This window comes from Ursus americanus, chromosome 17, assembly GCF_024610735.1.
Source record: "Ursus americanus isolate L20-20 chromosome 17, mUrsAme1.1.p, whole genome shotgun sequence".
NCBI lineage: Eukaryota > Metazoa > Chordata > Mammalia > Carnivora > Ursidae > Ursus > Ursus americanus.
Window position 1 is genome coordinate 41,345,546 of NC_142143.1, and position 26,473 is coordinate 41,372,018.

The window sequence follows — 26,473 nt, forward strand, 5'->3', positions numbered from 1 at the left end:
ATAATTAACATATTGGCAAGCTAAGGAAGTATGGGCATACTTGACTGATCTTGCCTTTGCATTTAATTTTTCTCATCTGCTTCTCACCTGCCTAGACATGTTCATCATAAACTATGAAAGGATAATGTCCCATCTCTGGTCCATATGCATGTTCTGCTGCCAGTAGATATAATAAGAAACTCGAGGATAGGAGCCATTTTATTGAATTTACCACCTACATTGTCAATGATTATGTATTGAATGAAGTATTTCAGGTGATTTAGTACATGAAATGACAACCCACTGCTTCTTCAGCTCTGCTTCCACTCCCAACCTCAGCCTGCCACTAACACACACCTATCACAGTCCTCCTCTCATTCTTGGTGTTGAAGGTCATTGTTGTACATAGAAAATTGCCCTTCAGACAGGCAGATAGGTACTCTGGGAAAGCTAATAATTTGAACTCATTTGAACCAGGTTTCTTAATATATAACTTGAACATTTGATGACTTCTAATGTCCAACTTCTTTTTTTTTTTTAAGATTTTATTTATTTATTTGATAGAGTGCGAGACAGCCAGTGAGAGAGGGAACACAAGCAGGGGGAGTGGGAGAGGAAGAAGCAGGCTCCCAGCGGAGGAGCCTGATGTGGGGCTTGATCCCAGAATGCCGGGATCATGCCCTGAGCCGAAGGCAGATGCTTAACGACTGAGCCACCCAGGCGCCCCTAATGTCCAACTTCTCCTAACACACACTCCATACAGTTTTCTCTTATTCCATTGCACGACCTACAATTTTTCTTGCTTGTAGACCTCAGCTACTCTGTCCTGAATCTGACACTGTGTCCTTCCTTTCAGATCTCCTTCCCCACTCTATGTTCCCACCCTTCTAATACCTATCCTGACTCTTTCCTCTGCTTCCAGTAGCCTGGGCCATGATGCTCTTCTCTTCTTTCACCTGGTGCTGTGAAACCCACAATCCGTTTTTATTATGAATTCACCAGTTCATTTCTGTGGACTGAATTATGTCTCCCCTTCACCTCCCAAGTTCATATATTGATGTCTCTAACTGCCAGTGTGACTGCATTGGAAGAAAGGGCCTTTGCAGAGGTCATTAAAGTTAAATGAGGCCATAAGGGTGAGGCCCTACTCCAATGCAACTGGTATCCTTATGAGAAGAGGAAGAGATACTAGGAATGATCACACAGAGAAGAAAGGCCGTGTGAGGACACACAAAGAAGGAAGCCATCTGAAAGCCAGGAAGACAGGTTGTACAAAAAAAAAAAACCCTGCGGGTACCTTGCTCTTGGACTTCCAGCTTACAGGACTGTGAGAAAATAAATGCCTGTTGTTTTAAGTCACCTAGCCTGTGATATTCTGTTAGGGCAGTTTGAGCAGACCAACACATTCAGGTTATGGTTCACTTTCCTGTCAATTCTCCACCTCCTTGCCTAAGTGAGACCTAACTTTTCCTGAGATTGCTTTCAATTAGCAATGCCTCCTTTTGGCATTTCTTGAAAAGAAGTACTTCTCATTTTCCTCTCTGCTGCTATGTTCATACCACTGTTTGGAAGCTTTCCTCACTGGAAGTAATTTGTCTCTATAGTTTATGCATCCCGATAATTTCTTCTCATTGAAAATACCCACAGAATTTCTCAGTCTCCTCCGATCTTTCATGTTAGCATTAGACTTTTTCACCTAAATTTTTTTTAGATGTTAGTCTCTCTGTCTGTATCCACACAAACTCACAATTCTTGAACTTACTTATTTGCTCAATCCCTTCATTCCATTTTACCACATATCACAATGGTCATGGAGTTGTTTTAGGTAAAGGTCCTGCATTTTAGGCAAAGGAAGACAGTGGTGGTTTTAAAATACTTCCCTGTTTCTTGATATTTCCTCCCTTCAAGAGGTAGAGTTTAATTTCCTGCTTTTGAATGCGGGCTGGCCTTAGTGATTTGTTTCTAACAAATAGAATATGAAGTACATAAAGTAATGTATGCCCTATGAGAGGCCCACATGGTAAGAAACTGAGGCCTTCTTTCAACAGACACTAAGGGATTAAGGTCTCCTATCAATGGCCCATGAGTGAGCTACTTTGGATGCAGATGTGCCAGCCCCGGTTAAACATCAAGATGACCACAGTTGCTGGGCAGAATCTTAACTGTGATCTCATCAGAGGCTGCGAGCCAGACCGACCCAGATCCACCCTGACCAGTATGAAATTGGGAGAATAAGTATTTGTTGTTTTAAGTTGCTAAGTTTTGGGGTGATGTTTACACAGCAATAGATAACTCCAGCAATATCCAGAAGCATGGGGACAAGAGAATTAATTAGAAGTCTATAGCAATTTCTCAAGAAATGATTGTTATTTGGCCTCCGGTAAATTAGTGATTTAGACACTGAAGTGAGGAGGGAAAGGGAAGCACCAAGATAACCCCTCAGTTTTGACTTGAATAACAGTGTTGTATTTACTGAGATAAAGAAGATGAGGGGAAGAACAGATCTGAGAGAAAAGAAATAAAAAAACAATTGGTAAACTTATTTGACATCATGTCCTGTGACAGTTATAAGCAATTGATCAAGAAAGCAGTCTAGAGCTCAATGAGGGCTGGAGGTATAAACTTGGAATCATAAGCAAATGTATGTAGGTTTTTAAAAAGATTTTATTTATTTATTTATTTGAGAGAGCGAGAGAGAGCACATGTGTGCACGAGTGGGGGTAGAGGGGCAGAAGGAGAAGAAACAGACTCCCCACCAAGCAGTGAGCCTGATGAAGGACTCGATCCCAGGGCCCCAGGATCATGGCCCAAGCTGAAGGCAGATGCTTAACAAACAGCCATCTGAGTGCCCCAATGTATGTAGGTTTTAATAACTGGACCATATCAGGTCACATAGAAATAGAAAGCATTCTGGAGCCAAGTTCTATGCCACTCCAACATTTGGAGGTCAGATGAAAGAGAGGACCTAGCAAAGAAAGCTGAAACATATTATCCAGAGAATTGGGAAGAAAATAAGAACATGCTATCCTGGAAGTGGCTTAGTGAGAGTGTCTCAAAGGGAGACAACCTTTAGTGACCTTCAGGGCTTACTGCTTTTTGAGAACGAGAACATAAAAATATCCATTGGAATTGGCAACAGGTTTTCAAATGATGACCTCCCTAAGAGCTAGCTGCTCTCATTGGAGAAGTATGAATGGAAGGCAGGCCAAGGTGGGTTGATGGCTGACTCTTAAACATTTGTTTCTTTCTGATTGAATGGATTATATTTTACCTTTATTTGAGGCATTTATTTTCTTATAGAAATATAGAGTACACACTCCTTTACACAAGAACTTGTCTTGGTTTCTCTAGAATCACACAGCAAAGGGCCTTCAACTTAATAGTTGGACAAGAAATATTTATTGAATTGAATTACAGACTCTTGAACAGCCCATAAAGAAACTGCAGAACAGAAAAAGCCAAACTCCAGGGCATTTTTCAAAAATCCTGGAAGGGTTATAACCATTTGAAAAGGACTTTGAGGTATGGGGGTTCCTTTTCCAGTCCTTGTTCTTAAAAATTTTACCCTATCTAGAGGAATTTTCCCATTTGTCAAATCAAAATCAAGGCATATTGGATCTGCAAAAACTGTTCAATGGTAGTTGGTGTCTGATTTGCTTAGTTTTCCTAAAATTTGTGCCTTATTCGAACAAACAAACAAAACCCCAAAATGACAAAACAAAGAAAATGAAGTTTAAAATTCTGGCTGTTGCCAAATTGTTCAGGTTTTAAGAAGAAGAAATAAGGTGATAAAAATAGAACACGAATGAAACCCTAAAGTACAGTTCACACTTATTTCTTCCCAGTTAAAGAGCTTTCAGCACATAGTTTAAGGGACATGTTTTACCTTTAAGAATGGAACCATTCAAGTTGTGGGTGTCATTCTAGAGAATGCTTTACTGACTGCGTTTTTAAGATTCTGTGTGTGGAAAAGAGACACTTTAGGTTTCCTTCTAAGTCAGCACTGTGCAAGCTCAAGAGAATATTAAATGTAGTATTTTCTAGCTCTATTAAATATTCAGAAGCTTTCCTTCTGTTGTCTCTATATCAAGGACAAGTCCTGTAAACCTTGCTTTAAAAGCCCTGGAATGAGCTAAATAATCTATGAAAACAACCTTTTCTTTCTTTAGCTAGAAAATAAAGATTAAAAAAAAGTGTATCAAGAAGGAGAAAGCCCAGCTCACACGTGTCCATTCATGCAAATTGAGAATTTTTTAAAGATACTTTAGGCCCAAAACATATAGTTAACTTTATCCAAACAATGAACACACAATTGCTTTCTAGCCTGATACCCTTTCATTTAGTTATCTTTGCCTGTGTAGTAGAATCAGACTTTGGTTATTATACCATTTATTTTATAAGGACCTTGAAAGTACTATATAATACAAAGATCCACAAGACAAATCAGGAATAAAGCTCAAAAATTTTATTCTCCTGGCTTTATTGCTTTTGTACTATTGATGACCAAAGTTTAGCATTCACGTATGTGTATTTCCATGTATATATGTGTATAAAACACAATTTATAGGAATGTTGTAATATTTTTTTAATATTTGTGCTCAGTAGAGTTGAAGATTCTTGTTTTAAAAAAAGATGAATTCAGACGCAATATATGCTACAAAACAGCTTTGACCTTAGTCTCTATGCCTTAGTTTTCTTTTCTGTAAAATGGGGTAATAGAATCTGCTATGTAATATGTTTGTGGGACTAAATGAGATGAAAATTATTTTTTTAGGACAGATATGCTTGCTGAATATTACCTCCTAGTATTATTATTATTTTTAGGTTTTTAGATTTTTATTTTTATTATTTTTAGTTGCTACTTTTTAAATGGCAAAGGCCATGTTGCTCCTGCCATATGAAAGCTATTACTAATTTTTCTATGATCACTTATTAATCCTTTAGAACTTTATCAGTGTCATGGTCATGAACTTCTTACTTTCTTGATGCTTCCTAAGGGCAACAGATACAGAGTTAGATTCTGAGGGTAGAACTAGTTTAAAACAATACAAAACAATCATATAGCTACCATAGATTGCTGATTTGTTATGGATTGAAAATGTTTGGTGCTATATTCGTTGAGTAGCTTTTTATATTTTCTGAAACTAGCACATTTCACTTATTCTTAAAGCAGACCAATTTTTTTCTGATTTGTAATAATCTCTGAACAAAATGGATTTAAGCCCTTGAGAATGCAGTAGTGTGTGTGTGTGTGTGTGTGTGTGTGCGCGCCTGGATGTGCATGTGTGTGTGTTTACTTGCCATTCACACTTCTCAGCACCCACTAGTTTGTTAATCCCTTGAAACTGGATTCTTTCCTATTTCTTTACTGAAACTGCTTCATCAAGGAAAACTAATGTTGACCTAATTATCTCATCCAGCAGACCTTTCTCCCTTTTTATCTTCTTTGAACTCTGCAAAAATTGACATTGTTAATCCCTCTTGCTTGAAGCCTTCCTTTCTTTTCTATGTCTCACATTGCCCTGCTCTTGTCACTCAAACTGACAGTCTGCTTCCCTATTAGTCTTCCTTTATACTTTTCTTCCTATTCTATTTGTTGTTTTCATAAGTCTTCTTAAAATTCCATTTGGAGGAAGTCATTGGGTGTAAATAAGTGAAATAAAATTGAGTTAAACCTTACTTTTGGTGTGGCCATAGCCTTTGTTAATACTTCTTGTCAATATTATTTAGCACTAACTTAATGTCATTGACATAAAGTGCAAATAAAAATTCCTGCTTGTGTCACAAGCTTGTGCTTTACCAAAGGAGCAGAAAATAAAATATTACAGAAATGAGGTAAGCACTATAGTAGAAATATAAGCAGGAAACTAACAAGAAAGTGTTTAATTTTGCCTCCATTTCAGGAATTTCAAAGACCAACTGATTTCTGAGTCGAGTCTTAAATACCAAGAAGTTCTTTGCCAGCCATACAAAGGAAAAAGGTATATTTGGCAAAGGAACTTCATGAGGATTAGAGCTTCTGGTACATCAGGCAAGATGGTGATATTCACAGTAGGAAGGTATGAAAGGTCTACATAAAGCAATTTCTTGAATGACGTATTAAGAACATTGCGTATCTTGTGATGGGAGCCATTAAACTATTTTAAGCAGATGAGTGATACCAGCACATTTGTTCCCTTGAAAGAGTGCTTATTCCTAGTAATCCAGGAAAAGCTAATTAAAGGCAAAATAAAAGCTAGGCCACTGGCACTGGGAATGTAGAGAAGGGACAAAAATACTAGAGATGTTTCAAGTCTGAGAATCTATAGGATTCAGTGATACAACAGATGAAGGTGTTGGAGAAGGAAAAAAAAAAGGAATCTAAGTACTAAGCTGGTTAACTGATAAATGATGGTTCAGAATAAAGAAATATATAATAGATTAGCAAGATCAGATTTGAGTGATATATTGGGCAAGTAGAGCTTGAAGTGCCTTCTTAAACCTTCACTAATAAAATGTATGGTAGTCACTGTGATGGTTAATTTCATGTGTCAGCTTGATTGGACTAACAGATGCCACAAAGCTGGTAAACATTTCTGGATGTGTCTGTGAGGGTGTTTCTGGAAGAGATTAGCATTTAAGTCAGTAGACCGAGTGAAGAAGGTCCCCTCACCAGTCGGGGTGAGCATCATTCAATCCGTCAAGGGCCCAAATAGAACAAAGAGGGCGAATTTGCTCTCTCTGCTTCAGTGGGAATATCCATATTCTCCTGACTTTGAACACTGGAGCTCCTGGTTCTTGGGTCACCAGACTCAGACTGGGACTTAGCACCATTGGCTACTCTGGTTCTGAGGTCTTCAAACTGGGACGAGTACTACCCCACCAGTTTTCCTAAGCCTTCATCTGGCAGACAGCAGATGGTGGGACCTCTCAACCTGTGAGCCAATTCATAATCATGTGAGCCAGTTCCTCATGATAAATCTCTTTCTATATACTTTTATATATCCTGTTGGCTCTGTTTCTCTGGAGAACCCAGACTAATAGAGTTATTATTTTGATTGACATGATGTCATTTGTTATTTAATTGAGACTGAAGAACTTTGTGGACTTGGGGGATTTATGATAAATCACACACAAAAAAGGTATAAACTGCAGATGACATTTGAGCTATCACTGTTTCATTGATGGGAGTTGGAATCATGGAAGTAGACGAGATTACTAAATTTCAAGAGATTCTAGTATTTAAGCAGTTGATGCAGATATTTCTGATTATTCCAGATTTCTGTAACTACTGAGAATTCCTTAGGTTAGTGTTCATTTCATTCATGACAGTTTTAAAATTATTAACATAATAAATGCATGTTTTAATTTATTTACTTTTAATCTAATAAAGCAGCTCATTGTATTGAAGATTGCCTTGGAGACCTTGTGATCTTTGTATAGAGTTACTGATGGGCCCTATTAATATTTATAGAAGGGCTAGGAGATACTTATTTTCCTGGATTAGGGCATAACCCAGTGATGTGAGCAAACATATTTTTAATGAAAATAATTTTTAACTGAAGTATAATTGGCGTACAATATCCTATTAGTTTCAGGTACACATAATAGTAATTTGATATTTGTATACATTATGAAATGATCCCCACAGTAAGTCTAGTTGCCTTCTGTCACCATATAGTTATTACAATATCATCAACTATATTCCCTATGCTGTACATCTCCATGACTTAGAAAAATAAATTTTTTAAAAGAATAAAATTTCTGGGGCGCCTGGGTGGCTCAGTCGTTAAGCATCTGCCTTTGGCTCAGGGAGTGATCCTGGAGTTCCGGGATCGAGCCCCACGTCAGGCTCTTCTGCTGGGAGCCTGCTTCTTTCTCTCCCACTCCTCCTCTTGTGTTCCCTCTATCACTGGCTGTCTCTCTCTCTGTCAAATGAATAAATAAAATCTTAAAAAAAAAATTAAAAAAAAAGAATAAAATTTCTAAAAGAGGAAAAGTGAAGTGAGAAAAGTGGCACTGTTTTGCATTTTTGCCGATCCTTTTCATGTCTGACATAATAGAAAGTGGGCTGGATTCTCATGTCTCCTTGGTGCATTCAATCTGTTGTAATACCACATCATGTAGCCTCTGGAAAAAATCTTCTGCAAACTAGTAAGACAATGAGAATGAAAAAGTAAAAAATATTTTGATATCATTTCAAACTAATTTTGATTTTATAGACCCAAGAAAAGGGTCTCTGGACCACTAGAAGTTCCAGGCCACACTCTGATAGCTGTTGATATAGTTCAATTGCTTAGGCAAACATTAAGGTTGACCCTATTGAATTTCCAATTACATAGCCAATCAATTCCTCCTCCCTATTTTAAATATGACTTTGTTGCTTCTTGTAATGAAATTACCAGTTACACAGGGGCTTTTGTTTTGTGGAATATAGAATTTGATTCTGGGAAGAATCTGCAGCTCTTTGTAAGAGCACCCAAGATCTTCAGGCAGAAGAGGAACTGAGACTCCAGTATCCTCTCTCCACATAGGCATACCTGCTGAAGTAGACTAGGGTGGATTGGAGGTGTCCTGACCCAGGCTTAGTAGCAAGGAAGAACAAATATCCACCAAACAAAATGATCTTGAGGAAAAAGGAATGCTTACTATAGCCTTAATTTAAATATGTAAACGTGGGGAAGGAGGGGGAAAGGCCCTCTCCATTGGAGATATGGCTGGTCTTGGAAGACTCTCAGGACTTGGCTATCTGTGCATTTGTTTACATTTCAGAAAGGATTACTGAGCAAGCAGATATGGAAAAAGAGAATGATAACATTTGAGACTGAAGCTTGGAATCCCTGTGTTGTACAGGGATCTGGACGAGCAGAGGTGCCCCAGCAGGCTAGACAGGCATACATGGCAGTCTGTAGGTAGGTTTTAACCACAGTGCCATTGTGTTGAAAGAAACAGACTCAACAGAGTCAATAAATCCTTAGCAAATGTTTTTCAACTAGTCACCTCCCTTCACCTTCAACTAATGTTCTCTTTACCTCCCTCACTTGCAACTAAGTTAAACCAAGGATTCTTCAGTAATTTAATTTGGGAAGTGATTGTTAGCCTCAAGAAAGATAGCCTATGACTTATAGTAGATAGGGTTTTAAACTGTGACCTGCTAGGTATTCCTAGATCATGGTGGTATAGGTCATACCATCCCAAGACAAATTGAATAATTTAAAAATAAGTTTAGGACAAATTAATATATGTTAAATATGGAAATTTTGGAGGGAGTTTTCAATAATTGGAATTAAGGAATTACAGTTCATGGTTACATTATGAAATAACTATATATAATTGGTTATTCTTGTGACTAAAAGTGTAAAATTCTTCTTCACTCTAATAAACAATTGTAAAAATTATTTTCATGCAATAAATTAATTATACTTTATTTTATTTTATTTTTAGAGAAAGAACATGCATGCAAGCTTGAAGGGGAGAGGGGTAGGAAGAGGGAGAGAGAAAATCTTAAGTAGCTCCATGCCCAGTGTAGAGCCCAACAGGGAGCCCAATGCAGAACTCAACCTCACAACCCTGAGATCATGACCTGAGCCAAAATAGTTAGATGCTTAACCGACTGAGCCACCCAGGTGCCCCTATATTTGATGACTTTTAAATCTAGTTACCTAACTTTGAACACCAATAATTCATTGTGGTAATACTAACGTTATGTATAGGCCTCGCTTGCCCGAAAAATTACATTTGGATGGAAGTGGATAGGCCAAATAAAAATTTCAGGGAAATCAGTGTGTGGCATAGAAAAAAGAATGTAGAGAAAATGATGTGCATTTATGTTGGATAAGATATCAAAAAACATGGTGGAAGATATTTTTCAGGGGTCATATAAGTTTCAGTGGCCAAAAGTAATATTTGGGTACATTTCTTTATTTGAGAAATCTAAATCTCATATTGTTTTATATCTGTTTTATACCTATGTATATAATATATTCATATCTATATATAATCTATGCCTATGTATATCATACATATCTATCCATACATATAAACACATTTTATAAATAGATATAAAAGATAAAATGTGTTATAAACACACATATGATTATATACAGTTACCTTAGCTTAATCTTCTTCACCTTCTTCACTGATTTGTGCATTTCATAATCATGTGTGTGTATGGTATCCCCATTGAGGAAAGATCTAATTCAACATCATAAATGCCATAAAGTTTGTGAAACTGCTTTGAAACAGTAAAACTTGAATGAAGAGAAGTTGATTTTACCAGTTTCAAAAGAGGCTCAGAAGTAATTGTCAACTCTGCATGGAACCAGCAGACACTGGGCTCTAGTTGTCCCTACTTGGTCGGCCCTTGAGGATAGTCTTACTAATGAAAGAGACTATTTTCTTTCTCTAGAGACCACAGTTCTGTGAACACCACCACATTCTTGTTAATTACGGCAAAGCTAATATGTAAGACTTGAATACATACATAATTAAGAGCATTTGCTAAATTGAAGGTGCTGTAGAAAAGAAGAAAAATGGCAATCTGCCAATGAATAATTTCTATGGAGTCATAAAATCAGCTTAATGGTCATCGAGAATGAAGATCCAAGTTTAATCCTCTCTTGGTTAGTATTTTTTTTTTGAATTTTTTAAAAAATAAAACGTAATACATGATTAAAAATTTTGTAAAAATTTTAAACTTTAAAGATATTTATAGAATCGCTTCTAATTCTCCATTAACAACACATTTGTACAATGCCACGCTTACACTCCAACATAACCCCTGCTAAGAACATAGAGCTGCTGTTTATTTGCATGCATTAGTTGTACACAGAGAAAGAAATGGTATTAGACTCTGCATGTTATGCCACAGCCACCTTTTTGTTTAATACTTTTCACTGGATATCATTTCGTACATATTTACCTGCCTCATTCTTTGTAATCCTATATTATGGACATAACACTGACTGGTGGACATTTACTGTTTTGTTTTGTTTTTTCACAAATAATGCTTCAGTGAATGTCCTTCTACATATATCCTTGTACTTTTCTATACACATTTTATCAGAGTGAATTTCTAAAAGTGAAATTTTTGGATAGGGAGGCACTATGGGCTCTGATTCCTTATTATTGGAAGTCCTTGTTCATGTCTCTATTTAATTATTTAAGAGAGAAAAGCAGAATGGGCATAATAGGAGTGAGGCATTTCTGTTTGGAAAATCCATAATGTCCTTAAAATTCAAGCAAAAGGTAGATATACCTCATGTGGAATTGTTAAAGCTGAAATTCCTTAGTGTATGTGTATATAGACATACGTACATATATATATATATGGGTTTTTTGGGAAACTAAATGTTACAATTCATTCCATCGTTATGATTACAGACATTACAGGGCAGGGTGGGTACATAAGACAAATAAAGCAAACTCTTCTCCCGTTTAACCAGATGTAGCATTTTAGCAGTTTGATGATAATATATGTTGTCTTCATTGACTTGGGTTGAAAGCTGGTAACAGCCAATCTCAGCAATTTTCGATCTTCCTCCAAAGTTGCTCCAAGGATCTTCATTCCTACACTACACTATGAGTTCTGAAATGGTGTTTACTGCAACATTCTTCAAGCTTCCATATCTTAGTCTGAAATCTGACACCTCTTCTTAAGGCAGGCAGCTGTCTCTTAAAGCTGTCTTCCTCTTAGCTAACCCAGTCCACCAGCAATCTTAACAGTTATTATATAAAAATAAAACCGTCCTCCCAAGCATTGATTAAAACTATTGTGCTAGGATCCCTTTTCAGTGCATTAGCTCCCTGAGAGAAAAGAGAGATCCTAACCAATTGCTTCCATGAATCATAACTCCAGTACAATGTACCTAATGTCCTTCACAGGAAAACTCAAGAGGTCAGGCTACCCTGCTCAACAGCCTGACAAGTTTATCAGTATTTACATACAAATGATATTTCAAGCTGATCCCAGACCAAGTACTGCAACCATAATCCTAAGAAATCATTCAGTTTTAGCACATGGAGTTCCTGCAAGATGCCAGAGTAAGTGAGAAATCATCTCAAAGCAAAGAGTGATGTTTCATCATCTTTTACAAGTGAGAGGAAATCAAGGAGGAAAGAAAACTCCTCCCTTCTAAACTTCTCATCAAATCAATGGCTATTTTCACAGCCTTAATTGACGAAATCCAGTGTCCTCAATTTCCTGATGTGAGGAGTCCATTTTCAAGGTGACTGTCAAGGTCAAGAAGAGCTTTCAGGCTTTTCTTTGCCATGATCCATGAATTCCAGTCCTTCAATGGAAATTTCTTTGAAGGATTGGAATTCATGGGCCATGGCAAAAATCCATATTTTAGGTAACTTGCCTTAAAAAATGTTTATTTCTAACCATTAAATCATCTCATTGACTTATTTTCAAATAGAGGTAAGTTTAATTTTTCTTCAAGGTTTTTTCCCCTTTTAAGATACAGGTTGAGGTTTTTACTTGTGAAATAATAGGATGAGGTGACTTTTATTTTTTATTATTTTTAATTTATAACTAATTAATTATTAGAGAGAGTGAGTGCGCGCATGTGCAAGAGAGGCAAGGGACGGAGAGGGAGGAAAAATCTTAAACAGGCTCCAAGCTCAGCACAGAGTCCTTCAAAGGCCTGATCGAACGACCCTGAGATCATGACCTGAGCCAAAATCAAGAGTCAGGTGCTTAACCAACTGCGTCACCTAGGCTTCCTCCCTCATCCCCCCTTTTTTTTCTTTTTTGAGGTGACTTTTAAAGGACAGATTCTGTGTTGGAGCCAGTGGGATTTTTACATACCAAGTAAACATATTTCAAAAACGTGTTCCTTCACCAATTTCACAAGAACTGAGCACCTACTTCTTGCCATCAGTGAAGCCCTGTCTTTGGCTCTAGGGATAGGTGTTAAGTTCTTTTCTTTGAGCAATTTGTGGACATGCAGAATCAGTAACAAAAGTGTGTGCAAATTGCTACATCCGTGACCTTGGGCTATGGGAGCACAGAGAAAGGCCACTTAATCAGTCTGGTCCTCATTATGTTTGGCACTTTTGAGCTAGTTGTAGATAGAGTTCAGTTTTATCAGTTTTAATGCTAAGACCAAAGAGAAAAGGATGAAACAACGATATGGCCTGCTTTTCCCCTCTTTCAGCCTGTTATATGTACTTGGAGACCTACTTAAATCTTTGCACTGACGTAGATGGACGTAATATCTTCTGTGTAGAACTGCACCCTGAGGGCTTTCTTTCCATGGTTGCTAATTAGAAACAAAACAAAACTAAACTAAAACAGAGTATTGGGGACTTCAGCCTATCATGGACACTGGGGTTATGGAGAAAAAAGTGGCTATTTGCTGGATTCACAAGCCACTATCTTAGCAGGACATATCCCTTCTGAAACTGTCTGAGATGATACATCAGTTCTGTGAATTCATTCAGCGTGATAACACCTTCTAGAAAGCTTTCTAATATTTTAATTATTTAACATGCTTTATCTTATTTTCATTTAATGCCTGTAAGAGTTTTTGGTCTTATCACAGGGGAAGAGGAAAGAGATGGCAATGTGATTTTCTTCCCCAACCCCTTGATAAGACTCCATTAACAGAATTAATGGAAGCTACTAATGGCAACATTCAGACCTATGGACCAGTTCAATTTGCTTCTGCTGCAAATTTGGCACTTTTTTGCCTCAATATCCATATTTTATTGTTTCATTTCTGTCATTTCCTTTTTCTCAAATCATTTAGATTCCCACTAGAATGTGGTCTACCTTATTATTTTGTTAATTTATTTATTCTTTCATTAATTCTTTCATCCTTCTATCCAGCCAGCCAGTCAGACTAAATACTAACCACTGTGCCAAAAGTAGGAAGTACAACCATGAGTATGACATCATTCCAGTCTTTAAACAGCTCCCTGTTCAATGAAGGAGGAAAGCAAATAAAACCTTCCCCCCCCATTTCTTTCCTTTTCAATTTCTTTTTCTTAATATTCAGCCTAACCTTATATTTACCCATTTCAGCTTAACTTACTGAGTCAGAAAAAAAGAAGACATTTTCTGTATCCAAGTCTCCAAGAATTAAGTTCAACTGAAATGTACAAATTCCTTGATGATGGAGTCCAAGTGTTGCCTCTGGATAATTCTAGGTCTTCAAGGCTTCTGGGGTCACCTTTTCATCTGATCCTCAAACTAAGTTCCTAATAAACTGAGCTCCTATTCTTCATTCTGTTGGAAGATCTGTCTCCCCTAATGTCTCCAAATACTTTCGCCAGGGCTACATTTCTCCCGATTTCCTTTTATTCTTACTTATTACTCTCCTATGTTTTTGAGCCTCACTGTGTATCTCGCCTCTATGGTTGACCGCTCCCCTCTTTTTGTCCTCCCATGGGCCAATACCTTCATCACTCAAAGCACCATCTATGCCAGGCTCTTGTACAACCACCTTTTTGCTGAAGGCATAACAGAGGAAGCATCATCTTAAAATTTGATATACTCCATCCATATCCCAAAGTTCCTTTGCTGCACCTGAACAGGGGTTTCTCACTTGCTTGCCCCCTCCCACTATGGGCCTTTCATCCTCCTTAGGGACCTTTCTCATCTCTTTCTCTCCAGATTTCAACTTTCTTCCAACTTCCCCACTTTTAAGCTAACAGAAGACAACTTCTGATTTCCTACCACGTTATTATGAAGAATACTTTGGTTCTCTGTTACAGCCCTCTCATTCTAAACCATACCTAGTAGTGTCTTTAGACTTTATAAATAAAAAAGTGGCCTATCTAGCTTGTTTTTTTAAAGCAAAATAATTATGTACTTCTGAGATGAATGTCTCTCTCCCAGAATGACAGTTTGTTTCTTTTTTTACACTCTTTTTATTTTCCTATTATACTATTATCACACTCTGGCAGATTTACAAAGTCCTTAAAAGCTAAATATGTATGAAACTATAAAAATTACAATGAAGAATAATACAAATACAAAACCATGATGTGGTTCTTTAAATAATGCTAATAAAAATATTGATACATTCAAATTCTAAGTGACTTGTAAAAACAGACTTTTGGTTTTCAAAGTTTTGTGTCTTAGAATTGCATACATTTAGAGGCTGAATTGCTTTGTTTACTCACCAATATTTGTGTAGAAGCCAGAATTATGTCACAACACACACACACACACAAAGAAACACACACAGACACAGGCACAAACGTCTAAGATATAAGATACAGTGAACTACTCTTCTTAAGTCTTAGGAAGATTCAACAAATGCTTGTAATTTAGAAACTTCTCCAATTCATTTAATAATGAATTATCGACCTTGTATTATCAAGTTGAAAACACACCGAAACAGTGTTTTTCAAACTTTAGTATGCATATGCAATCACTGTGAACGCTTGTTAAACGCAAATTGCTTCTCCCCAAACAAAAGAATCTGTGTCTGATGTCTGGTGTGGAGAGTGAGGAATTCACATTTGTGTAAGCTCTCCAGGTATGTTCTAGAAAATAGGACCAAACTCCTTTTCTAGGAATAAGGGTAGGCAAAATGGATAATTTAACAAGATGATACATGTTACTTAAATTCCAACCACCAGGTGTGGTGGTACCTTCTGACTCTGTTGACCTTTTTCTGACAACGTAATAACTCATTGAATGAACATAAACATCAGGTTCTGGTAGTTCTCATTGAGATACTAATTACATATTTTTAAAGTATACTAAATACATATAATAATGATTTCTTATATTTACATAGTGCTTTATAGTAAAAACCACTTTAATCTATATCTTTTATTTTTACTGGATCCCAAACAATGGAGCTGATAGAGTAATTTAAGATAAGTGAATGCTGTAGCTCTCCAAATAAGCCAACAAGTCTAAAGGAATAGCACCAGCAACCAAACTGCTCTAAAGTCACCCTACAGCCTCAATTTAAAACCCAGGTAATATTTCTGGTTTATTTAAAGCTCTTCAGAAAAAGAGGTTAGCCTTGAAAAAGTCAGGGTCTGTGCTAGGTTGGGCTTTAATCATGACAATTCGTGCAAAAGAGGCAGATTTGGAAGACCTGCTGCTCCCGTGGTGTTCCAGTAAAGGCCTCACTTGAGAAAGTGAGATTGAAAAAGTCCAGACTTTTTGTTAAAACTTCCTACTGTGCTATAGACAAGTATCCCCTTTCCATCAGGTCAACCTTCATTTATCCCTCAAATTTCAGTCTGTAGATATTTTGTCAGAGGTTTCTATGACCCCTCAGTCTTAAAATAAAGCCCCCCTTTTATTTTGATCCTTTCTATCCTTCATTGCATTTATTGCAATTATAATTATATAATTTTTGTGTGGTTAATTATTTAATGCCTGTGTCCCTAATAGATTGCGAATTACTCAAACCAGGCATTGTGTTTTGTTAACTACTGTTACATTAAGGCCCTCGTCCTGTGGCCTGGCATAGAGAGCCATCTAATTCATACTTGTTGAATGAATGAATGAATGAATGAATGAATGAATGAATGAAAAGTAGAAAAATGTCCTATTGGAAAAGATCCTAGTGTTTTGTATTAACTAGCATCAAAGTACACTAGAAAATTGTCTTTGTTGTATGAGAGGTAGGCTGAGAAGCTAGAATAGATTTCGAAAGAGCAATGTTGCGAAGTCCCAATCAATTCCCTACATGAATGTAGATGGACAGAGTTTGAAGACTGCAAAGTTAGCTGGAAAAAATGCTGACGAAGGAACACTAGAAACATAAAATAAAATTGCAGTTTACTTTAACTGCCTTGTGTTCTGTACCTGCCTCATAGGTAGAAAGTGTGCACTAAAACTTCTGACACTTAGTCTGAAATGCTGGAGACTAGAGTGTGGGGAGTGGCTTGGTGGGGGAGTCAATATGTGCACACCAGCAGGGCTCTAATGACAAAAGGAGATTTCAGGAGGAATAAGAAATGAAGGTGACTCTCAAATCTAGAGATAAAATTGTGATTAGATTAAGAAGTAATGTATGAATCAAGGATAATTGATTCTTCCTCCAAAAGATACCATCTTTTAAAGTATCTAGAAGGTCTCAGTGATACTGTTAAAACAAGTAGTTGATTTTAAAAGAACCGTATATTTATTTGTACAAAGAGAAAGCTGAGTGAAAACATATTAACATCTTGCATTACATCTGGGAAAGATATTTGTGAAATCATAATGTCAAAACCAGGGGAAATGGGACGATATGCATGAGGAAATAAAGCCATGAAAATGGCGTGCTTTATAATACTATATGAATGATGTATTAACTGCTACTCTGCATAGGAACAATTTTAGAATTTGAGGTGGTTCTTTAAGGCAGATAGTCATCATCCTAAGATTTTTTTCCTCCTTTTGTAAATCGCTTACACTGAAACTCTACCAGGAAAAAAAGGAGGTAGTTTCAATCTCTTCTTGAAACTTTGATCTTTTCAATGGCATGGGTGAGGAATAGGCATTAGGGGACAGGTTTGGGATTTGGATATACCCTATTATTTCTGAATAAGGACTACCCTGCACTTGACTGATGACCTCTTGCTCCTAAATGATTAATTAATTTGGATATTCAAGGGGCAATCTCTTGGTGCTCAGTACGCATGCTAATCTGAGAGCATTAGCAGAGAGCACTAGGAATCTGCTGGCTTCTTTGGAAACCTCTGGTACTGTCTGCAACAGTACCATTCACTCAAACTGGGTGTTAAGTTTTCAGATCTTGACTATTAAGAAGTATGTGACCTCATGTAAATAAATTTTTCAACATATTTGTGTTGAACATGTGAGAGTTTGGTAGTTAACGAAACGATTGGGGGCGAGACTTGTCAGGTTAGTGTCTTAGGTCTATCATTTCGTGTCTTACGACTTGGAAAAGTAGCTTAAATTCGTGTTAATATTGCAGAACTGTTAAATATGGTAGTAGTAGTGTTGTTATGAGTAGTGATATGAGTTAATTATGTAATTTGCTTTTATGAGTGTCTGGCACTAATAAGAACTATGAAAGTAAGAGCTTCTATTATCATTATTCTGTATTAGTAGGTGTGTGTATTCACATATTGACTGAAGAAATGAAATAAAAAGTTGAATTTTTAAAAACCCCACAATTTTATAGCATGCTCCTCTAACACTTGGAGTTCTTTTTCAGGTGAGAAAGAAAATTGTCTTTTAGTTTGTTCCTTAACTCTGTTTCTCTCTCTTCAGTCTTGTTGCCTACTCTTCATCTCTAGATCTGTTCTTTTGGACAAGTCTCTACCTTAAGTTGATACAATTTAACTGTAACATAGCTTAAAAAACTTTTTTTTTTCACGTCCATACCTCATGACAACTTGAACATTTTATTTATGGTTAAAAACCTACAGTTAAATTCAGGTGGTTTCCAAATTCTCATGTGTGGAATGCATCTTTTATTTATAGATGTAAAACTTGACCTAATACATGAAGATTTCTAGGATCAGAAACAATATCTTGAGCTGCTGTGTACATTTATTATTTTTTTTCAGTCTGTTGCCCTTTAACATTATTTTGGATTGATTTTTATGCTTTCTTAACAGGTATATTTTCTTATACAAAAGAGTCAAGAAATTACTTTCCAACATAAAGCGAACGTTTTAACCTATGTAAGCAGAAAACAGAACTCGAAACACATCTCTTTTTTCACTTGAGTGACATCCCCAGCAAAATCTCCAAATATGCTTTTATTTTTTTTCATCTGCAGGGATCGATGCTCTTAGATTTGGATCAAAGTATACTATAGTTCAGATCACTCTCTGTTTCTTTTTTTATTTCCTTTTTTCCCCCTACAGTTTATTGCTTTTGCTTCTTTATTCTTCATCCTGGTTTCAATCACGACCTTTTGCCTGGAGACACATGAAGCTTTCAATATTGTTAAAAACAAGACAGAACCAGTCATCAATGGCACAAGCGTTGTTCTACAATATGAAATCGAAACGGATCCTGCCTTGACGTATGTAGAAGGAGTGTGTGTGGTGTGGTTTACTTTTGAATTTTTAGTCCGTATCATTTTTTCCCCTAATAAACTTGAATTCATCAAAAATCTCTTGAATATCATTGACTTTGTGGCCATCCTACCCTTCTACTTAGAGGTGGGACTCAGTGGGCTGTCATCCAAAGCTGCTAAAGATGTACTTGGCTTCCTCAGGGTGGTAAGATTTGTGAGGATCCTGAGAATCTTCAAGCTCACCCGCCATTTTGTAGGTCTGAGGGTGCTTGGACACACTCTTCGAGCTAGTACTAATGAATTTTTGCTGCTGATAATCTTCCTGGCTCTAGGAGTTTTGATATTTGCTACTATGATCTACTATGCCGAGAGAGTAGGAGCTCAACCTAACGACCCTTCAGCTAGTGAGCACACACAGTTTAAAAACATTCCAATTGGCTTCTGGTGGGCTGTAGTGACCATGACTACCTTGGGCTATGGGGATATGTACCCCCAGACATGGTCAGGGATGCTGGTGGGAGCCCTGTGTGCTCTGGCTGGAGTGCTGACAATAGCTATGCCAGTGCCTGTCATTGTCAACAACTTTGGAATGTACTACTCCTTGGCAATGGCGAAGCAGAAACTTCCAAGGAAAAGAAAGAAGCACATCCCTCCTGCCCCTCAGGCAAGCTCACCTACTTTTTGCAAGACAGAATTAAATATGGCCTGCAATAGCACACAAGGTGACGCGTGTCTGGGCAAAGACAATCGGCTTCTGGACCATAACAGATCAGGTAAGGCACAATTTCAAATGCATGCCACTAAACACTTTATAGACCAGTATGTCCCTCAGGTAGAAGGCAACCATTTTCATTGTCTGCAATGAATGTCCTGAGTTTTCAGTTTTACCCCTTCACAGTACATGTGTTTGTGTCAGGCTTGTAGACAGCTAGACTGTAGCTTTTCTCAGTAGATTCCAAGTAGAAGTAGAAGCCGGCATAGCTGGTCTATAGAGTTTTCCTGCTTTAGTGGGAATGCCCTTTGCTGATGGTGCCAATATTTTCTTTTGCCTGTTTGTTGCTTTTGTGCCAATGTTTCTTCGTTCCCCTGCACGATGTGATGGTATGATACTGGCCATTTTCCATCTTTCATTCTCAAAATGTTGATTTCCTTATCATTTGGCTTGGTGTGTTTGTCTCAGTTTTATCTCTGCCACATGGGGCCATGCATCTCAACCTATTTCACAAGAAGCAGTTACTTAAAAAGAATGGATGCTTATATTTCAATAGCCTGAACACCAAAAAGGTGATATGGAAGATAGCCTTTTTGATAATAAAAGTCGTCCCTAGCAATATTCTAGAGGATTGATTAAATTTTCATTTTTCTTAACTTAGGTAGGATATTCAGTATAATCCCTTTAGATTGGGTAAGATGCTATGTAATATAATAAATTCACCATTATCCTGGAGGTAGATGATCTGCTTTGTCTAATCAATGGCAAAGTTGAATTTCCCTGTGGATTTCCTTTTTTATGCACTATGCATTGGGCTCTGTTCCCCTCCTGAACTAAATTTTGGGTGATTTACTGCTGAATCCCTACCCCTCTCCATTGCCATAGATAATCTAGAGGACATTGACCGTAAATTAATATTCATTTTGCAAAATGGTAGTCAGTAATGTGCTCTCTACTGTGTCTGGTACAGATGAAATATTTTATAGATTGAACAATTTAATTACCTTTCAGCCCACTCTGAAAATTTAAGATATGTTCATTCCCTATAACTTAGATATATTTAATCTTTTTCTTGTAGAAAAATGATTTATGATAGTCCCATGTGAATACTTTCACATAATTTAGAAATAACCCCAATTACACAAAGCAAGCAAACAAGCAAACAAAGGCAGGTAACATTTTCATAGGTTCCTTCATTAGCTTCCAGAAGTTTACACGAAGTAAATAGAAAAAAAATGTGGCTGGAACTAAACTGCTTTTTAAAGATTTTACTCATAAAGATCCTTATGCTTATTTAGTACATTGTTTTGCAAATTCTGTCAATCTATCTGAAAACTATCAGGCAAGGAATGTCTTTATGAAAGGTGGAGTTTAGTTGGTGTGGCTAGTCTCATCGGACTGTTCTCAGAGTACCCGTACAGAGTCCTTATGAAGGGCATGCGAACCAGGACACACTCTCAGCCTGGGTAAATATTGTTATAATAAGCTAACATCCAGGCCAATAGGATGCAAACGTCTTTGGCAAAAGCATATAGAAGTAAACACTTGTTTCAAGGGCATTTGGAGAAGTTAATCTAATCCATCGTTATGCTCCAAAACATTTTTTCACTTAACAATGGAGAACCTGGACACAAAGTGAGTTTTGGGATTATTTTTATGAAGATTTTTTTGGAAAATTACTTCTGCAAATATTATAAGCATGTGTCTCAAAGAGCTCCAAAACCAAATATGTACCTAGGAGTTTTTCCTTAAATAGGTTCCACTTTTAAAGATCTTTATTCACAGTAACTAGGTAGCATGTCAAAAATCATAAGATATTAATGTGTGTGCTACATCATTATCACACTTATTTTGAATTCATATTAGTTCTGTGAAAGTCCATTTCCTATTAGATAGACTCCAAAGTGGAAGTAAAACTTCCCAAAGAACATATCTCTCCTTTTCAATACATTTCCATTTTACTCCATGTAAATTTTTGTAATGAGTGATGAAGACCCTCTTTCTTATCATGATGTGATTATTGTGTTTTGTATATCGAGTGACTGTACTATGGACATTCAGTGTAAACTCTTTGTACTGTCTCATTTCCTCATCCATCACTGTCTGTCAATGGGCATGGTGCTGTGACCAGTGTTATCAGGTGACGACAGTACAGGAAGTGAGCCGCCATTATCACCCCCAGAAAGGCTCCCCATCAGACGCTCTAGTACCAGAGACAAAAACAGAAGAGGGGAAACATGTTTCCTACTGACGACAGGTGATTACACGTGTGCTTCTGATGGAGGGATCAGGAAAGGTAGGCATTCATTTAATCAGATCCTAACAGGTGACTTAGAAATTAAGTGCTACAAATATATGGAGTGATATGAATGCTCTTTCGTCATTTTCTAGGAAAGACTGCTCGCAGTGTTCTCTTGCATTCCTCATCACCTCTTTGCTCATTATAAACATTAAAGTGCATATCGTAAGAACCTACTTGATTGTCCTATCTCAAAGACATTTCACCCTTCCTTCTTTCTTTATATTTTTGGTTTCCATTCATCTATGGGAAGAATTGTAATGGGGTATTTAAAAATTAAGTCACTCAGCTAATTATTTTAATATAATGTATTCAACAGTCCTTAAAAGTTATCTTATTAACTACAGGTAATAAAACTCACTATTGACTCTATGCATATATTTGATAAGTAAATGATAAAACAATAAGGCTTTTTCCCCCCCAAAGAAAAGCTTTAAACACACTGTAATTAAGTCTCTTATCCAGTATTTGGGCAGTTTTTGCCATGATTTATTTGAATGTCAGAAGACCAAAAAGGTCCAACATTCTTGGCTATATAGAATACTATACCCCATTTCTTGAAAGGCTACTTACGTACTTATAAATTGTGTTATAGAATTTCTTTTTGAGGCATAATAATACTTTTAAGTTTATTACTACTTTCAACCCATACTAAACTGTGCCTGGCACACAGAAGACACTCAATAAATACTTGTCAAATGAATTAATTTTGTTGGACATGCATATTGGTTAAGAAATAGAACATTGAAGCTCCACTCTATCATGTCCTTCCAATTTTCTAGATGATGCCACTGCCTCTGACTATTACCTAGATACTGTTTTTTGTTTTTGTTTTGCATAAACTTGATAGATGTCAGGACAGTTGGACCCTTTTCTTCCTCCTTAAGAAATAGTTTTGTGATGTCTATTACCCACCCTTGTCCAAGGGCGGATATGCTCTTTGATTACCTCCTACTATGATAATTCCAGTTGCTTCATTGCCATGATTCCCTTTCTCTGCTTTTGACCAAATAGAGAAAGAACTATGACAATTTCTTATGCAGTGGACTGAATTTTAATGAAAAGCCACTCCAAAACTTTCATATTAGTGCAACTGCATTTTAAAAATACTGCACTTTTTTGCTATTCATTGAAGTTTCTCCCTATTGAAAACTTTTAACATTTTAAGCCTTACATATTTATTTTGTGATGTCTACTCTCTTTGAAATGTCTCATTACCCATATTGTACTTCTCTTTCATTGCTTCTGAGCACTTTGTATCGTCCCTTCTGTCTCCATGCCTTTGAATCTCAAAAGAGAAGACAGAGTCTTCTTTATTTCTTCAGTGCGTAGTATTTTACATACTTCTTCATTGCAATTACTTCCATTCCTCTGCATCTATTATTTGCACCAAAATGTATTTCAATGATCTGAATAGGTTTATTTGGTTGTTTGCTATTTTACATTTAAATATTAAGTGCTAGAACAATTTTTTAAATATTTTATGAAGAACGTTAATGTCCTATCATAGTACTTAAGCAAAATATATATACATACATTAAATAATGATTATAATACGTAACTAATAATTTCTTGTATAGAACATTATATTTTAAGTACATTACATATCCTTACTCACTACATGTACATATATGCATATGTGTATATATGTATATATGTATTTATATGTAATATGTGGTTACTTTCACATACATTTTTGAGCATCACTTAATAAATTATCACATGCAATATTTATACTAGCGTTGCATGTTTCAGAACTTAGCTAAAATTTTTTCCTTCCACTGTTAGACAATACTTTGGATTTTAAACTGTCAAAGGAGATTGCATAAGAAAAAATACTTTGCAAATTATAAAGCGCTATGTAAATATAGAATTCTTCTGTAAAATGGCAATGTTTCATGAGCAAAGCAATTAATAAGATATTTAGTTTGTATGGAAAAGTTATACATGAAATGTTATTTCACAAATGCAAAATTCTCTTTATCAATGAACACATCTTTGAAAATTCATCTTTGGGCTTTTATTCTTTGTCATTTCTCACCATAATCAACTTCCTTTTTCATTCTTGCTTAGTTTCTTTACACTTTGTGTTTTTTCTCCCAGGGCTTATAACATTTTTTGTTAATTTCACTAAATTTTATTAGTGTGTTGTCTTGTTATGTTTATCAGGAATCCATTCATTTCTTCTCTTGTTCCTTTTTATGTAGATTATAGTTTTCTCCTATTATTCTTATTCAGACATTCATTTCCTATATGATCCCTTTTTTATCTTTCAAGTTGGTCTCTCTACTGGTTTGATTTTTAGAGTTCTGAAAATTCTCTCTTGTATAGATGAAAAGAAATTACCAGATTCCCACTGAATTCTTTTTCTGTCAACAGATAGGAGTATAGTTGGGCATACATTAAGAAAATTTATGGATTCCTTATAAGAATGAACTCCCAATACTTAGAATCTATGCTTTTATTTATGTAGTAGTTTTTAAAAAATCATCTTTCATACACAAAAACATACCCATTGATAGTGCATGGATAAGCAGTTTCAGTATTGGCCCAAATAAACACATTCTCTTAAGAACTATATAAAATGCATACCATGTACTTAGATGCCAATTCCAACTAGGTTAAATATTGTTTATTCTCATGAATTATATTTTTATCCAGTCCACTCAGTAAAAGTTTGCTTACGCAAAAAACTTATTAAATTTTCTATCACAAATGAACCTACAAAATAAAAAATACATACTTAAAAGAATAACTTGTAATTTTATTAAATACTTATTATTAAATTAGAATGGAAGTCTTTTCAAATGAACACTGAAATTATAGTTATGAAAAACTAAAAGGACTTATAAACAGAATGGGTAATATTTATGTTGAAAACTGTATTTCAGAAAAATAATTGAATATTTAGCATGGCAACCAAGATTTACATACAAATAGTGTAATTAATTGAAAACTGTCAAGCAAATTTTTACCTTTTTGGAGGCCCTGTCAGGAGCTTGGAGGCTATGGGAGACAAGATGTAAATTTTTATAAGGATGAATGATTTACAGGTATTAACAACCTCTCTGGTTCATGCATATTCACCTGTTTGCTTTTAATCAAACCAAATCAATGTTTATAGTGTAGTTTGCATTTTTAGATTACATGGTCAACTAGGATAAATTATTCTTCCTATAATTCCCCAAGTTGTATTTCCAATCACTTCAGAGAAGAGCAGTAGCAATGAGCTCTCCAGGCACACGGAGGTCCCTATGTAAGGATAAATTATCTACGATTCTTTTTTTAATTATTTAAGACACCCTCTTATTAAGTATGCCATCATCCACTGGAATAGGATGAAATATATATCACCTCCCGTGTTTTATATCTCCGAATGCTAACAAAACATATTGGCAGATAATTCTCTCGTTAGCAGAAATTATGTCCTAGAGAACTTCACCATAGTTAATGGATGGCATAAATTTCCACCAACAAAATCTCAGAGAAGACATCTAGTGCGCTGGAAGTTGATGTGTGTGTGGGGGGGGGGATGTTCCTGTCCAGTGCAACTTTACCCCCCAGTAGAGCAGTTATTGTAATCCATGTCCGTACTTGTCCTGGGCACTGATAAATCAAGTAATCACTAACTCGCTTAATTTCTCCTTTTCTAGTGAAAGGAGGAGAGATAGTATTAGCTTCTTCCCCGGAAGACCATGAAAATGAGAAGTAGTTGAGAGGAACATGGGGAAGCACAAAAGGCCCATTTTCTTTCTCATATAGTCGTCATGCACACTGAGGGCCCGTCAGAGCCCAAGGAATGTGCCCTAAGTCTAAGCGATAACAAAGCTCACTGAAAATGGATGTACTTGCTCCGCTTTGACTGCCCAGCAGAGAATTTCATTTCCTTGTTCTACAGCACTCTTTTTCAGGGGACTTGTCAGAACATTTATTTCCTGACTACTTTCTCAGTCAGTGGTTGTCCTGCTCTTAAGACAGTTCACTTCTAACTTTACGGTGTGCCACCCACCCCACTTAACCACCTCTAATCCTTTCTAATAAATGGTACTACAATATATGAGTCCTTCCCAAGGTGACCGTGATGAAGATGAAGATGTTGCTTGAGTGGCTAAGGAAAACCACTGGGTTAAAGCTTGTGAGATGGATCTTTTATTCTGTGAGTCCATGACTGTCGCACACTAGTGATTAGAATGTGAGATGATAGAAAAATGAATCAAGATCAAATGGTTCTCAGTTCCTGGCAGTGAAGAGCCAACTGAAAACATCAGATAACCAAGTGCAGATTGTAACTCACTGAAATTATGACTCAGCTTATATTTCATTTCATTTCTTTTTTTTCCTTTCCTTTTTTTTTTCTTATCCAAGGAACTAGAAATGGGCATTCATTCCACATCACCTAGATAATGGCATCCAATGCCATTATTTGAGAATCATCCTTTTAACACTATAAAGCTGCAAGATTAAATATGCTGAGAAAAAAAGCCGTCCACTTGAAGTTAATCCTGTTTGTTAGCTTAGTAAATAATAAAAAATGAAAGGAAAAAATAG

The 26,473-nt window shown here is 36.4% G+C and overlaps 1 protein-coding gene across 1 annotated transcript; it reads left to right on the top strand.

Moving 5' to 3' along the window:
• The first annotated feature begins 11,976 nt into the window (after positions 1 to 11,976).
• LOC148108670 (voltage-gated potassium channel KCNC2-like) lies at positions 11,977 to 25,637 on the top strand. The gene is made up of 4 exons (XM_087868563.1): positions 11,977 to 12,000; positions 18,760 to 18,920; positions 19,116 to 19,687; positions 25,579 to 25,637. The coding sequence occupies exons 1-4, from the start codon at positions 11,977 to 11,979 to the stop codon at positions 25,635 to 25,637; spliced, it is 816 nt and encodes a 271-aa protein (XP_087724689.1).
• The last annotated feature ends 836 nt before the right edge of the window (positions 25,638 to 26,473 follow it).

Excerpts from the sequence above, each read along its gene's own strand:
- LOC148108670 (XM_087868563.1), top strand. The coding sequence starts at position 11,977 with ATGGAGTTCCTGCAAGATGCCAGA. Across the intron at positions 18,921-19,115 it reads GAAACGGATCCTGCCTTGAC|GGTGGTAAGATTTGTGAGGA; the intron begins GTATGTAGAAGG and ends TGGCTTCCTCAG. Across the intron at positions 19,688-25,578 it reads TCTGGACCATAACAGATCAG|TGAAAGGAGGAGAGATAGTA; the intron begins GTAAGGCACAAT and ends CTCCTTTTCTAG.